The sequence below is a fragment of the Drosophila virilis genome, unplaced genomic scaffold, assembly GCF_030788295.1.
Source record: "Drosophila virilis strain 15010-1051.87 unplaced genomic scaffold, Dvir_AGI_RSII-ME tig00001170, whole genome shotgun sequence".
In the NCBI taxonomy this organism is placed as follows: Eukaryota; Metazoa; Arthropoda; class Insecta; order Diptera; family Drosophilidae; genus Drosophila; species Drosophila virilis.
In genome coordinates this window covers 1139923-1156155 of record NW_027212828.1, presented here as the reverse complement: position 1 = coordinate 1156155, position 16233 = coordinate 1139923, and the positions used below count along the sequence as shown (strand labels likewise).

Here is a 16233-nt window from a genome sequence, read left to right as displayed (position 1 = left end):
TTTACTTATACGAAGGCCTCATCGAGTTAGTTAAGTTCGTTCGCTTCATGCATTTGGTACACATCGGCCACTTGCATTACTCAAAATAATAACTAATAATTGTCGCTTCACCAAATTTGGCACGTACCAATTCGGGTACGCTTGTCTATATAACACTATTGTTCTTAAATAAAAGGCACAGACCATTTCGGGTCTGCCTGCTTTTCGTAACTTTAAGAAATATAGAAACAAATTGGAACACAAGAAGTAAAATAAGGTTAATTATATCTATTTGTAAAATCTATTGAAAAAGCTCATTAGCGCAACAGTAGTTTTTCTGTTTCCCCATTTATAAACACTTATTTTTAAAAGGAAAGAAAAGATGGCTCAATATAAACTTAAATATTTAATTTATTTTTATTTTTATTTATATTATTTATTGCATTATTTTATACAAAATTGAGCAAATAGCATAATGTTTAAAGCCTAATCCACATAACAATTCCTCTGATTGATTTTCTATTTCAATTTTGTTTTATTATTGTTTATTCACCACTCACCAGAAATACTCCGAAAAAAAGAATCGAAATAACCGTGAGAAACCAGTTTGACCACATTGTATATTAGTGAGATACGCATTTAAAATAATGGACATTTTCAGCTGTCAACCAGCATAATTACAGTTTTTGGAACCTCAGTCGCCCCGAATTTTTCGTCTGATATTCAAAAAATATGGATAGTGCTCTCCGGTTCAGGCGTAAGAATAAATTTGGCACCACTATAACTGGTAGATAGCAGTTTGCGGGTATACAACCTGTCTTAGTTCAGGTTGATGAGACGTCTTAACATGGAAGGCTTTAGGGTCCTAGTCTGCAAACGAAAATACCGCATAGATCTTGGCAAACCCAAATGGACCGTTTGAATAGCTCGGTTTTAATGGACTTCGCTATAACCCTGACGATAAAGTTTACAAATTTTTAAATTTCAGTGTTCGACCTGATGGCTTCGCTCTTGCTCCAACCCTTCCAAACATGAGAGGCAGAAAGTTTAACCCTGCCGTGCTTATTATTTCATACGAGAAAAATAATTTATAGTGCACGATTTCAAGTGTGCAGTGTTCAGCAGTCAGTGGAGCCAGCAATCAAGGTAAAATACTACTAGCGGCGATCTACAGTCTCCAAAATTTCCCAGTCTATTCGATAAGTTTAATACGAATTTAGCCAGCCTAAGATTGGATGTTTCGAAAATTTCTGTGGACCTTCTTTATATCCCATGGCTATGCTCTTGCTCCAACCCTTTAAAAAATGAGAGGCAGAAAGCTTGGACCTGCCGTGCTTATTATTTCGTACGAGAAGTATCATTTATAGTGCACGATTTCAAGTGTGCAGTGTTCAGCAATCAGTGGAGCCAGCGATCAAGGTAAAATACTACTAGCGGCGATCTACAGTCCCCAAAATTCCCCAGTCTAATCGATAAGTTTGATACAAATTTAGCCAGCCTAAGATTGGATGTTTCGAAAATTTCTGTGGACCTTCTTTATATCCCATGGCTATAAGTAAGAAAGAGACATTACAGTACATTTTAAGCTACCGTCGAGTAGCCTCTCTGTCAAAGGAAACATTAAGTGAAGCTCATATCATCCCTTATGATGCTCTCGCATTTTCAAGATCATTATAATGATGACAGCATAAGCTCAAGACTCTATATGAATGCCATATAAAACTGTTTGTAATGACTGACTGACAGTCTGATTGGTAACCAATTAAGAAATTCGACCCGCAAGTGTACAAAAATAAAAAACGAATTATGAACTTTTTTTGTTTACCGTCCGATTGGCCATCAGCTCATTTTCAAAAATCTTTGCTTAAATTCATTTGAAAGGTCTACCACCATTTTTTTTTTTAAATCCATCGCTCCTTTGTAGAAATAAGAGTCAACGATTTTTTGAATAGAGTTTCAACATAAATTGATTTTTAAATATCTTAACAAAAGATATTCAGATTAAGATATGCGTCACACTATTCATAGATTTTAAGTTCCCTCGCTTCTAAATATTGTGTATCACATTTTTTGCTAAATATACTCTTCCTATATAATAATTGAGGGTCAAAAGTTAAATGGGTGAAGTTTCGGGTTTTGTGTGCTTAGCTACTATGGTGAAGTATGTTGTAAAATTATCTTAAAACATTTTACTTTGTTGTGTTAAGACCTTATCCTTTCCTGCCATATGAAAGGAATAATTTATCATTGCCCTTCATAAAAAGAATATAGTATAAAAGATGGCGGTCACTATTAAAGTTTTTCTAAATTCTCTGTTTTTCCTAAAGACTTTCAGAGAATCATAACATCCTAGCTATTAACCTTGCCTCTTCAAGTATTTTGTGCTTAAAATATTAAAACTAACATATTTATTTTAGTAAAGCTTCCTTGATTGCTTCAAAAGTTATTTTTTCTCGTGTTGCCAGTTAATATTCTTAATGCGCATTTTAGGCATTTATATTCAAATTGCATTCGGGTAAATTCTGAAATCCCAAGGAAGTAATCTACGATTCCTACTTTTTAATGATTGTCTTACACTGGCCTACTTATTGATGCCTATGATGTTAAGTAGTGCCCTGGTTTTTGTTCGATCCTTGGGTTACACAGTTTGCAATAGGATAGGATTGCGTATTGTATTATTTATTCGTAATCTTACCATAAAAAAAAGGTCTTCGTCATGTATTACGTGATACTCCTTTTCCTCTGCTATGGGTGCATTAAGTGATGATGTTGCTCCAAGTTCCACTTGGACTTGTGAAAGAGAATTTTCACTTATGTCGAAATTTAAATTTGATTCAACAAATTCGTTCGATTCAAAATCCAAAATATTACTGATATCAAAACTTTTTTTTTCTCTTTCATTAGTTTCAATGTTTCTGTGCGTGCTGACATCTTTTACTGCGTCGGCCATAAGATTATTAATATGATTCAGTGTTTCGTCATTATTATGTTCGAAATTTCTTACTGGTGTGTTATCAGCTTTTTTAAAGTCGCCAAAGTAATTATCTTTTGACTTTAAATCTTTATCATTAGCAATATATGCAATTAGTTGTGCTAATGCATCCGCTGAATCAAAACATGTTTTTAAATGCATATCATGAATTGAAGATCTCAGGTCTATCTTAGCGTGTGATTTACTCTTTTCATTAAGATGTATAGAAAAATTAAGTAATCCAACATTCAAAACGGGTACTAAGCCAGTTTCGCTAGTTTGAGTCATAAACTCCCCAACGTTGTTGGCAGCCTTGGCCTATAAGAAAGACGTATAGAAAGAAAATTATTTAAATCAAAAATACAATAATACCACATTACTTTAATTATATTTTGTATGATCGTTTTGTATATTTATTAGTTAGTTAGTTATTATAAAAAGTGCAAGTGACTCACAGCCCAGTATGGTCACATAACATCACAAGTCTGGGAACAATGTAGTATACATATGAAGTTTAACAAAGATAAGCAAGAGCCTAACGAAACAGAAAGAAAATAGTTTATGTTAAGCATGAAGGAGCAGCAGAACAGAAAATTCAATACGGCAAAAGAACAAAACATTGTCAATAGCAGCAACTAATAGCGATCGGCTGAGGCGCCTTGCTAACGCTGCAAAGTTGTCAATAAAATAGAGAATCTAGCATTCTAGCACTATTATTATGACAAGATAGTAAAAGGAATGTGCATACGTTTCGAAAGATATCTGGAAGTCATCGAATTTCAAAGACTCAAATGAAAACAACTGGAGCAGCTTTAAAGTCAAGTCAAATCATGCTCTGTTTAAATGCAGAACACCATCTAGTATAACGTTGTGGCACCTCTGAACACAATGATTTGGTTGTATTTGGCAACAGTATTATTGGTACTACTGGCGGAATGGTTGAGCGTTAAAATATGACCTAAAACGGGGCTTCGCCAGCACCTATGTTAACTAAAAATTCTTTCGGCCTGCTAATTTTATCCAAAGCACAACGTTTCGAATAGGCAAAGCAATCCAGCAGAAAAAATAAAAAGTAATAATATTGGTTGCGCTGTTTTTGTTATATTAGACTTATCAGTCTGGATACTTAACACTTCACTTTAGGAAATAACAACCGTTTTTTTTTTTTCAAAATAAATCTCAAAAACATGCCACCGAAAAATTTTGCATTGATAAATTATGTCTAGAATATAATGAAAGAAATGTGCGGATTAGCAAGTCGTCCCCTATGATATCTTTAAGTCGTTGAACGCCTTTTACTATTTTTATACACTGCACCAATTGAAAATGGGTACGAAGGGTAAAAAAGGGTATTTGTGCAAATGTTTGTAACAGGCAGAAGAAAGTATATCCGGCCCCATATGTAAGTTCTTTACCAGCATCAATAGTCGAAACGATCTAGCCATGTCCGTCTGTCTCTCCGTCCGTCTGTCCGTATGTATGAACGCAAGGATATCAGAACCTATAAGAGCTAGAGACTTGAAATTTTAGATGTAGGTGGTACTAGTGCCTGCGCAGATCGAGTTTGTTTCCGATAGTCGATAACTCACTCCGTCACAACCCCTAACAATACAATGTATGTATGTATGGTTAGTGGTCACAATCAATAAAATTCGATATTGACATCCCGTGTTTTGAGCAAATTGGGTAAATATAAAGAGCTAGAGTCTCCAAACTTGATATGCTTATTCTAGAATAGTATATATATATCAAGTATTTTTCATTGTGTACGTCATGGCTATAAATGAAGTAAATAACCCAACTTGTATTGCCCATCAATTTAACCCACCATTTGTATCCAATTTACTTTTTGAGGGAATACAGATATACACAAATATTCAGTATCGCAATTACAATTGTATTGTTTTCTGTGCTGCTATTTTAATTAGTTTTTTTTTTCTCATTATGACTTACTGATTGGTGGGGCGGTTGAGTAGAGGCGGTGGCAAGTAGTGCGGTTAGATGCGAGTTCAAACCCTGCTAAGGCAAATTGTTTTAAATTTATCATTATTATTTCAAACGAGCCCGTTGCGCGAGCTGCATTTGGTGTTGGAGTAAGAGGGTTCAAGGTATTCCCTTGTCGGAAGCTCCCGACTAGAAATTTTTACTTGTTTATTAAAAATAATAGATCATAAGAAACATCTTATTTCATTTTATTGATCTGCTGCATGATATTGAAAACGTTGGAAGAACCTTGTCATCTTATATCTTATACATTTCCCATAACATTACTCAGCTGCATCAGTTCTCGTGGCATCATTGTTCTCTTCGCAGTTCAACCATTAGCGCTTGCTTGTTTTGATTGTGTATTTTAGTGACAAGTTACACATACATAAGGTGGGTTGGGTTGGGTTCATGCTGTGCACCCAAATCCCAATGTACAGAAGGGACATAATAATAATCACTATGCAATAAAAATAGTTAAAGACGACCAACATGACAACAAATTAAGAGGACGGCGAAGTCGCTAAACGCGAGTTAATGGTGCGGCAGCCGAGCCAAGCGACGTGTGAAGGTGTAAGCTTTGTTATGAATGTTAGTATTATAAACACTTTCTGTTGTTAGTTTAACAAGAAACTCTTATGTATCTTATTTTAAGCATAAAACCCCTCACAAATTAATATTTTTTCTCATTAAATAGGCAACGTAGACTAGAGGGCGCCAGGTACATTAACCACTGCAGTGTTATTTTTCATCAGCACGCTTCTACAGGAATCATTCGATGATTATTGCCATTTCGTTTAGTTAGTTATACATTTTTAAATGTATTTGAAAAAAAAAAATATTTTTAATGAGTTTATTTTTATTTATTGATGAAGGTTGGCAGCCGTTTTAAATGTGTGTCGAGTGAAGTACCGAGGTATCGCTACTCAACGTCAAAATTGTTATGCTCTTACAGTATTTAAATTATGTATTGAAAACAAAGTTCAAAATCGTTTCTATCCACATTTTGGAAATATGGCGAGTCAATATTTGTATAATATAGGAAAAATAAATATTTCAAGTTTTTAGCTCTGTTAGATTCCGAAATTGATGCATATGACGGACAGAAAGACGGACATGGCAAAATTGAGTAACTTTGTCATCCTCGTCATCGATAATATATAAACTATATGGTGTCCTCTTCTGATTTAATTACTAAATATTGTTGACTCGTTAACTGGGATATTTGCAACGTAAGCGTTAACTTGCATATTTGAATAAATTTTGTCTGTAACCAGTACACGTTAAATATTGAGAAAATTATTATGACTTGCGCAATAAGTTGCGGACGTTCATAATTTCCCGCAAAATTAACCTCTTTTATATCGTCAGCTATGAAGCTGTTAGATTATACTGACCTTGGTAAATGCTGAAGCAAAATTTGTGGTGAACGGTTGTGTCGGATCGCGACTGGCGCAAAATCCGAGAACCTTTATTAAACAAATGCCAAAAGGGTAAGCATCTATTATACAGAACGGCTTTACGGATTGATTCCTTTTAATATTTGAAATATAACAGCTCGCAGTTAGTGTTGTGCTAAAATTTTAACGGCTATGTTATTCTGCTTGGCTATGCAGAAGCCAAAAAATAATATTTTGCCGTTGTCGGCGTCAATTTTCTTAAACAAACGTCCAGCTATGTCCGACGCGGCAAAGTCGAATAACAACGCCACCAGCTCGGCAAACGTTGATGAGGATGCCGGCGATCTCACACCGACGACAACGAAACCATGCAGCAATCACAACAACAACAGCAGCAAATTGAAATCAACCCGGAATACAGCGAAGGCGGCAGCATAGACAAACTTTCACCTAATCAGGACATTTTTATAAATGCCGTCGACGGTCTGCCCAGCCAACATCCGAAGTTGCCGCCGGAAGGCGATGTGGATACCGATACGGAGCCAGAGGTAGATGCTGATTCGTTTGATGATTCGCCAACATCCATCATTGTGACCAACATACATTCGGAGGTGTTTGCCAATCCTGATCTTAAGCATGCCATGGAGGTGGTGTTCCGCACTTTCAGCTAGTCGGCCACCTTCCAATGGCTGCGCAGCTTTCGCCGACTCCGGGTGAACTATGACAATGCCATTGCGGCAGCTATCGCACGCATCAAGCTGCATCAGCACGAGTTTAACAAAAAGACGGTGATCACCTGTTACTTTGCGCAACCGGTGACACCCGTTAGCAACAAGAATCTACAGCCACCGGCGCCGGTGAAACAGTTCCTTATCTCTCCACCCGCCTCGCCGCCAGCTGGTTGGGAACCGCGTGAAGAGGGTGAGCCGCTTGTCAATCACGATCTGCTCGCGGTCTTGGCCAGTCTAACACCCGGTGAATCGCACGAGCTACATCCACAGAGCGAGGATCAGCCGGCAATTATTGTGCACACCGCCATGGTGCCCGAGGGAGGAGGCGTAGGCACAGCACTACAACCAAAGGCGCAAATTGTACAAACCAAATGTCCGGAGCGCGCATAAGCGCCCAACTTGGAGCATGAAACGGAATGTAAAACGGCATGTGGAAGAGCCAGCACCAGGGCCCACCAGGCACCATCTATATAGAAGAGAGATCTCAGAAATGAATAGCTTAAACAGGTGGAATATGGGCACACAGCCAGCATGAATAGACAGCTGTGTAGCAGCCTGGTGGCTTAGAGTATTTTTTGTAAATAATTTCTAAAAAAAAATTCGATTGCGATTAATTTACACATAGCTATGTTTTATATTAAGTACTTATACTCTCTCGTTTGAAGCGGATTTAAGATTTGGTTTTCCTTTCCCATTTGATTTGTCTCGTGTGTCGCCGTCGAGAATTACCAAACATTAGCTTATCTTAATGTGAGCCAAGTGGAGCTGTTAATTCTAATTAATTTTAGATGTGTTTGTAGTTTGCATACGAAGTCGCGTTGCCTCTATCTCTTGGTGTTCGTTTCTATTTGTATCGATGTCAGCAATGTACTCGTTACTCATGGCTAGCCACAAAATCTAAATGTACCTTCATGCTAAATCACAACATAAAACACAAAAAATTAAAAACAGCAACTCTATATGTTTGCGAGTAGCTGCAAGAACTTTCCTCTCAAGATAACGACGATTCATAATTCCAAAGCCAGATACCGCAGGCATGCCTAAAAAACAAAGACCGTGCCAGTCGCCCAAATTTACGCACCCATTGATAAAAATATCTCTGCCTCACGACAAACCCTTGATCAGCTCATTCGCACACATTTGTGAGTGTGTATATGTGTGTGTGTAGAGCTCGAAATTCACAAATGCCAAAATCTTCAAATTTTGTCAAATTTGCATCGGGCAGGCAGGCAAGCAACCAACGCGCACACAAACGCATTAATGATTCCATCTATATAAAAAAGTGTGTTAGTGTGCGTGGTTGGCCGACCGAAAAAGTTATCATGCACACATGCCAGAGATCAGGTACCCTTACCCCTACAGCAAGCATGGAAAATATCAATTTTGCGCATGAACAGGCCAAACCCTTTAATAATTTCACACAACTGCTTACTTGAAAGAGTGTGCGTCAATTTTTGGTGTTTTCTTAAATTCTTCGACAAGCCGACGATGAATTACCCTTGCACAAATATGACTTTGATATTTTTGTATTTGCCATTTGGTATGTCTATACATTGTATGGTTAGTGGCAATATTGGTAAATATTAAGAGCTAGAGTCACCAAACTTGACATATAGCCTCTAAAATAAAATATATATATGCAATTGATGTTGGAAGAAGAGTGTTCAGGGTATCCCCTAGTCGGGAGCTCCCGACTAGAATCTCTTACTTTTTTTTATATGAATTTGGTAAAAAAAATACTGTCCTTAATATTTCATGTCGACAATATTATTGCGTTTATACTACATGGTATATTTATTGCTATTTTTTAAAATGTACTTACTGTTTGGCCAATTGCCAGAACACAATCTTCGCTTATCAGTCGTAAAGTACATCCGGTCATAGGATATATTATGTTGCTACTAAAGGAACAATACCCAATGTTAAGTAATGCCCGATAGGATAAGTATTTTGGCCTGCAATTTTAAATATAAAGACAAAAATAAAGTTATTATATTCTTTTTAATAATCAATCTACACAATAAAATGCTACGGATTTGTGTAATATGTGATTTTTTGAAAAGGAAAAATCGCATTATCAATACACTGCTTATAATTTATTATACCCTGAACCCATTTAATATGGGTATAAGGGTATATTCACTAACCAAACAACATCTGGTCCAAACTCGCGAGTAAGGGAGTAAGATATACATATGAACTATTTTTGAACCGATTACTCTACAGGAAAGTGGTAAGGGTACCCAAGCGTTGCCATTAGAATAGAATATTATATATATGACAAGTAACTTTAATTTTATCTATCGCTACCTCCCCGGTACCACCACAGAGCTATAAATCCGGTTAATAACCCAACTTTTATTGCCAACCAATTTAAGCCACAATTTAAATGCCATTGACTTTTTCAGAATATACAAATATTCTATGGTATAATAAGATATGCTGTAGAAAATTTCATAAAGATCGGTTAAGAAAAAATCAAAGTTATATGCAAATGCGCAATTGAATGGGGCAGCAGCTATAAGAATTTCTGTAAACATGTACACACACATTCATGCGCGTCTGCTTCGTATTCTAACAGCAAGTAATGCGGTCAGTTGTCGTTGTATTTGGCTACATCGCTGTTTTTGCAGGTATTTGTTCTAGAGGCTATGCTGTTGACTCTGCCGTTCACATTTTAACGAAACTTCTGGATATCTTTCTTGTTCTTGGTCTCCGCAGTATAACCATAGCCAGCATCGTATTGAATCTATTCAGAAGCATTTGGTCTTCCGTCGTTAACCAACCGTAGGATAATTCTCGGTGCTGTCCTTCTACATAAGTTGATTGTTTTCCTTTTCTCCTTTTCCGCTAAGGCGCCTTCAATTATCTGTTACGGATGGACCAACCAGAGACTATCGCCCCTTATTCCTATGGACGTGCACAACAGATTATGTTATGTACATTCTTTTCGGTTGTTATGCAAAGATTACACTAGTTTGTATTCTTCCTCAACCGAACTTTCCCTTCCCCTAATAAAATCGTTGCTTTCAGGATACTTTCGGAAACTCGCTGAGCATTCCCAGCTCAGAGTAGGGGCAAAGTTTGAAATAAATATAATTGTACACATGCATTATGCATCCTAAGTGACAAACTTAAAGAACACCTTAATAGAGTAAAAACTGAAAGAAAGACAAAAATTAAGGCAGGTCAAATAAAATAGCCGAGCATTACATCTTATAAAAAAGTACAACGAAAAAAGGTAACTGTACACAGTCCACCAAATCTTAACTTAAATCCTGTTGATGAAAACAAAATGATTTGTATGGAGGTCTTACAGAAATGACACTCATTATTTTAATGAGTAATAGCGTTACACCCCTATTTATTATAGTTTCATTACATACATATGACAAATCCTTCAATATATTAATCATCTATTTTCATGAACCCACCTTACACTGGATATCAGCAATAAGGTCGACGACTCGAGAGACGGCTAGTGAAGTAGCTAACTTATGTTTAAAGATATGTAAAATTCGTAGAGAATGCGTAATACGCTACTTATTTCCAAAAATAAAACCTTTGTAGTAAAAAATAGGTGACTATATACGAAATAATCCTTTAAATTAGTTTTTATGTAAGACACCACTTACATAATCTTAGGCGACCGGCACATACGAAAATTTTGTTTGCTCCAGATGTTACTGGCGAAAAAAACTAGGTCTACTGAATACTTGAGGTCGGTTAAAAGGGCCTCTGTAAAATTTGAATTCTTTGAAATCAACGCGTTCACATGTATGTTTTTCTGTATGGCTTTCTTTCATTTGACTGTTGCATTTACGCAAAACCATTGATATGGATTTATAAAGATAATATCCCAGAGTCTACTTTGCTGGCTTACGAAAAGTATAAATGTACGCAGATGACATGGTCCTCATAACGGAGACCCTACTTTAAGACATATTAAGACCCTACATTGTCACCATAAGAATGGTACGGGCGGAAATCGTTTTTTGGAACATTTGATTCTTCTGACGCAGAATAATACATAGAATTATCAAAGTTAACATACTAATTTTATTTTTATGAGGTTAAGAAAACGAAATGAAGTTAGAAAATCAATTATAGTTTAGATCTAATTAGAAACAACTCTGATTGTTAAAATGTTAGTAGAGGAGCAGATGAAGGAATAGGCTACAGAGAAGGTTTTCGCCTCACGGCGAAAATTACGAAAAAGGGGCGTGAGATACTAAGGTTGATTAGCAATTTCACTCTTTATTTGGCAAGCTTGAGTATTGGACATGTGGACGCAACAATTAGAAATATAATTAGCAAGACCGCAAGGCAGCTGGGAGGTTGGAGCAGGAGAAGTCAAGGGCTGATGGTGCGACAGGACCATAGAATTTGACAAAATAAATAGGAACGATTATAAAGTGTTTTCGAATTTATATTTCTGACAACAATTCGGCGATCGAACACCACCAGCACTCATCACGCTACACCTCACTAACATCCTTTCAGAAATGCGTCTCGGCAAACTACAAGCTTCTTGTAGAGTAGACCTGGAAGAACTGAGTTTTACAATCCCGGCTCAACCACCACTTTGCATTCTATATCGCATGCACTTTAAAAATATTTTTAAGTGGAAGTGGAGATCAAGATGATACGGGCAGATTTCAACTTATCAATAATTATACCCTGAAGCCATTTAAAATGGGGTATATTGTATTTGTGCAATTGATATGTTGTTTCTAGAATATTATAAATGTATATATCAAGTATCTTTTATTTTATATCTATCGACACCTCCCCGCTACCACCGCAGAGCTATAAATCAAGTTCATAATCTAACTTATATTGCCCACCAATTTAAGCTACAATTTTAATGCAATTGACTTTTTAAGAATACACAAATATTCTATGGATCGGTTAAGAAAAAGCTAAAGTTATGTTTTACTGCGCAATTGAATGGGTACAAATTTCAAGAATTTCTCTATACCTGTAGACACCCACATTCATGCGCGTCTGCTTTGAATTACATATTCCAAAACAATTGCAATTGCGATTGTTTTTGTGCTGCTATTCCAAATGGTTTTTTTTTCCTGAATAATACTTAATTATTGGTGTGGCTGTTGAGTATCAATTGTTGTCGAAAAGAGAAAGAAAGGTGGATTATTGTAAATTATACAAAGGCTCAAGACCAAGTACTTGTACATAAGTAAGGTACACGGATACATACAAACGCACATTGCATGCCATCTGTAGTCATTTACGTTCGATCAAAAGACGCTTCCTACCCTACACAATTCATACACAATTGCGTTGACAACGCAATTCTCGATCACCTCGTTACGAACAAACTATTCCCAATGACCAGTCGAAAGTGGGACGATCAACTCGATTATGCATTCAATACGATATGGAGTGATTGCGAAACAGTTTTGAACCGTAGGATCAGCATTTGTCTGCTGAAGCATCAGCTAATGTTTCATCCGATGGCTCCAATTTGGGGTTAAAAGTTGTTTCCAAAAATAGTAATCGAGGCTCATTTTCGTTATTCAGTAACTAGTCTAAGAAATCGCTCTGCAGCAGGAGAAGTGGTGATTTCGTTCTGGTTAAAGCTAAAGTTGGTCACAAATTAATTATGTAGCAGACGAACTAGCACAACGATTGCAGCAGCGTAGAGAAAAGGCTAGAATCAGCGTACTTAGAAATGCTCAATGCAATATTCAAGGAAAAAAGAAGATCCATATAGTGGTGAAATAGCGAATCAATTGCATAGAGTTCTCGTTAGATCTTTGGATCGCCTTTGCTTGTACTTAAGGATATTCATTAAGGATTTCTCAACAATCGCAAAACCTTTATATGATTTGTTGAGAAAAGACAAAATACTTGTTTGGGGAAAACGGGCTAAGATGTTTTGTGTATCTTAAGGAGAGATTGTTGAAAGCACCGGTGCTATCGATTTATGATCTCAGAGATGATATTGAATTGCATTGCGATGCCTTAGGATTTGGAGCAGTATTGATGCAGAAGAAACAAGATGGCAGATTGCATCCGAAATTTTATTTTTCAAAGCGAACAACTGAGACGGAAGTGAAATACCACAGCATTGAGCTGGATACCTTACATTACGAAGATTCGGGATATACGTGCTAGGAAGGCGGTTTAAAATCATAACTGATTGTAATTCACTGACACTGACTTTTTACAAGATTGACCTTAATCCCAGAATTGCAAGATGGGCGTTAAAGCTACAAGAAATCGACTATGAGATAGTACATAGATCTGGTAAGCAAATGCCACACGTTGATGCATTGTCGAGATGTCATAACACGATTACGATAACGGGAGCAAACAAAAGACGAGTAAACAAGGGATATTAGGAAATTTTTAAAAGTAGGTCGGCTTAAATTGTATGAAATGAGAAATGGAGTAAAATAAAGAAAGACGAATGAGAAAAGATTACTTTTCTATGTGTTATAAGAGATGGAGGACAACGTGTTATATAAATACCATGACGAACTGAGGCATATTGGTAGGGACAACATGTTATACGCATGGAAAAACATACTGGTTCCCGAACATGAAAAGAAAAGTCACATCGAAAACTGTTTAAGTTGTATAGCATTTCCACCTAAGACAGAAAAAGGAGATGGACTATTGCACAGCATACCAAAGGGCACCAAACCTTATGAATTAGCCCATTAAGATCATTACGGACTGGTTGACAACAGCAGTTGTAGATGGGTTCACAAAATTTGTTAGATTTTATACAACAAAGACAACCAACAGCATGGAAGTTATCGGAGCATTGAAAGATTACTTTCGAATTTACAGTAGCTCAAATTGCATAATAATTGATCGAGGAAGCTGTTTCACATCAGCCGAATTTGAAGAATTTTTAGAGCAATTAAACGTGAAACATATTAAGATAGCAACAGGCTCGCCGCAAGCCAATGAAAGAATACACTTTGAATAACAATAACAACAATAGCACCAAGTTTTTTCATAGCACAATGTTATTTGGGTTACCACAAAAAAGAAAAATTATTGACGAGCTATGTGAAAAGTTAGAGGACACCAAAATATTAGAAGCATCAGACGAGCGAAACTTAGAAGATATTAGAAAAAAAGTGCAGCACTAGATTGAGGAGTGCTATTTAAATGAGCTACAATTTTTGTGAATTTCTTACGAAATTTAATCGGAATCCCTATTATAACTCTAGTAAATTTCCAAGCTGGAATATTGTTTTTCCTGTAATGGGTAAAAATAATAGAAACAAAATGCCCAGGAAATTGGGCGACTGTTAGTTCGCAGATTCAAAGCTATTCGCATTTAACATTTCATGAAAAGGGGTGCTACTCAAGAAAGCGGGAGTGTATATGCCAAAAAAAAACATTGATAGAAGATAGAGTTCTGGCATATTTATAAACTGCTTAACAGCTTAATGTAGAATATATATGTGATCACTATTAAAATCATTCAGAAAATTGAGCATGACAAAAAAAAAATGTTAGCAAATTTAACATTTGATTTTAGTGGTTGAGTGCTATTTTGATTTCCAAAGTTTTCCGGATGATTTTCAATCCTTGCATTACTATTAGTAGTTACTGATGATATGTGATTTTTTTGTCCATGCCATTTTTATGATTCTGTCTATTACGACCTATGGTAAATAGTACTATTGCTATTGTCATTTTTTGGATTCGTCTTTGGCTTTCACTTATATTATTCTTATCGTCGTCCGGTTATGTTTATGTAATACAAAAAACCGCCATGATTTGTTGTCAATGAATGTAATGAAATATCTATACCCACTTTGGAAAGCTCTATCAAGTCTCTGACTTACATAGTCTCAAAATTCGACGAATTCATATATACGGACAACTTGGCTGAGAAACTATTTATTATACCCTGAACCCATTAAAAATGGGTATAAGGGTATATTGTATTTGTGCAAAATCCAAATGTATGTAACAGGCAGAAGGAAGCATCTCCGACCACATAAAGTATATATATTCTTGATCAGCACCAATAGCTGAGTCGATCTAGCCATGTCCGTCACGATTTGAAGCGGTAAACTTTATAATTTAAAGCTTCACGGAGATCATCAAAATTCAAAATTATAGAATAACCGAATGGCCACCCCAGCAGCAGACATATTAATTAAATATTCACAAGTAGGTATACGATTTTACGATTGTATAGATTTTCACACTTTATCTAACATGGATAAACATTGAAAAAAACCAATTTACTTACGTATATTCTAATGCCAAATTCCATATATGGCCCTGAATTTCCGACACAAGCGCGTATGGCTCATATGCTTCAATAGGATAGTCCTGCAAATATTAAATACTTTATTGGTTTTTTATTATTATATTCTTATGTAGTTTAGCTAAAAAATTTGAGGAAGATAAATGTTTTTCGAACCTCTCAAAACGTAAGAAAAATTTTCTTGTCTTTATTTTTGGAGTTCAACCGAAATAAGCACAACTTTGGACATTATCAGTGAGCTTACTCACATAAACTGAACACTTTATCTGACGCCCTTTTCTAATATTAATTGTGCTAAAAAAATATGCATTCATACAGTCAGGTAGCGGGCAGCAAGACCAATATATTCACCATTCACCACCATTGAAAATGGGTAAAATATGTTAAATTGGTTTGGTGCAAATGTATTTAACAGGCTGACTTAAAGTATATGTATACATTAATGTTTATTTTTCACTGGTTGTTTGGTAATTCTTTTTTTTTTAAGTAAAATCTATGTTCCACAGCTATTCTTACCACCACAGGTAGATGAAACAGATATCGGATAGATAACAAAGTTAGCTGTAACTGACAACCTTCAATTGTCGGATCATAACAACGAACTTTGCCCTTCGTATATCTTCACATGTACGTAATGATGTCAATACCTAAAAAGAAATCCTTTGCAAGGAAATCGAGCTGCGAAAAAAGGCTTTTGAAGTCTTCAAACGCAACAGCTTCTCTCACCAGTGCCAGGGCAAAGAAAGTCCTTTTGTCGAAAACTGTTATGGGACCGGTTCGATATTAGACAATAGTTCGTAGAATAGGTGGAAACGACTGAAGGACCGTGCCCTCTCTCAGCTGAGCTCGCAAAGCTGACAACAGCGATCTATTATTTCTACGCATAAAAGGATCGAGCTAATT

At 36.2% G+C, this 16233-nt stretch overlaps 1 protein-coding gene and 1 pseudogene across 5 annotated transcripts in view; one reads left to right on the top strand and one right to left on the bottom strand.

The window, feature by feature from the left end:
- Window positions 1-16233, bottom strand: part of Atg2 (Autophagy-related 2) — a 232937-nt gene that overhangs the window by 49402 nt on the left and 167302 nt on the right. For 4 of the 5 annotated variants that reach the window (XM_032440820.2, XM_015168271.3, XM_070210843.1 and 1 more), the window contains 3 exons: window positions 15313-15395; window positions 8887-9019; window positions 2675-3268 (listed from right to left, as the gene is read on the bottom strand). In XM_032440820.2, coding sequence (XP_032296711.1) covers window positions 2675-3268; window positions 8887-9019; window positions 15313-15395 — 810 coding nt within the window. Of the gene's footprint in view, window positions 1-2674; window positions 3269-8886; window positions 9020-15312; window positions 15396-16233 lie in introns of those variants that run through there. The other variant, XR_011417148.1, reaches the window with a different exon arrangement.
- Window positions 6610-7478, top strand: LOC6636753 (protein sarah-like; annotated as a pseudogene).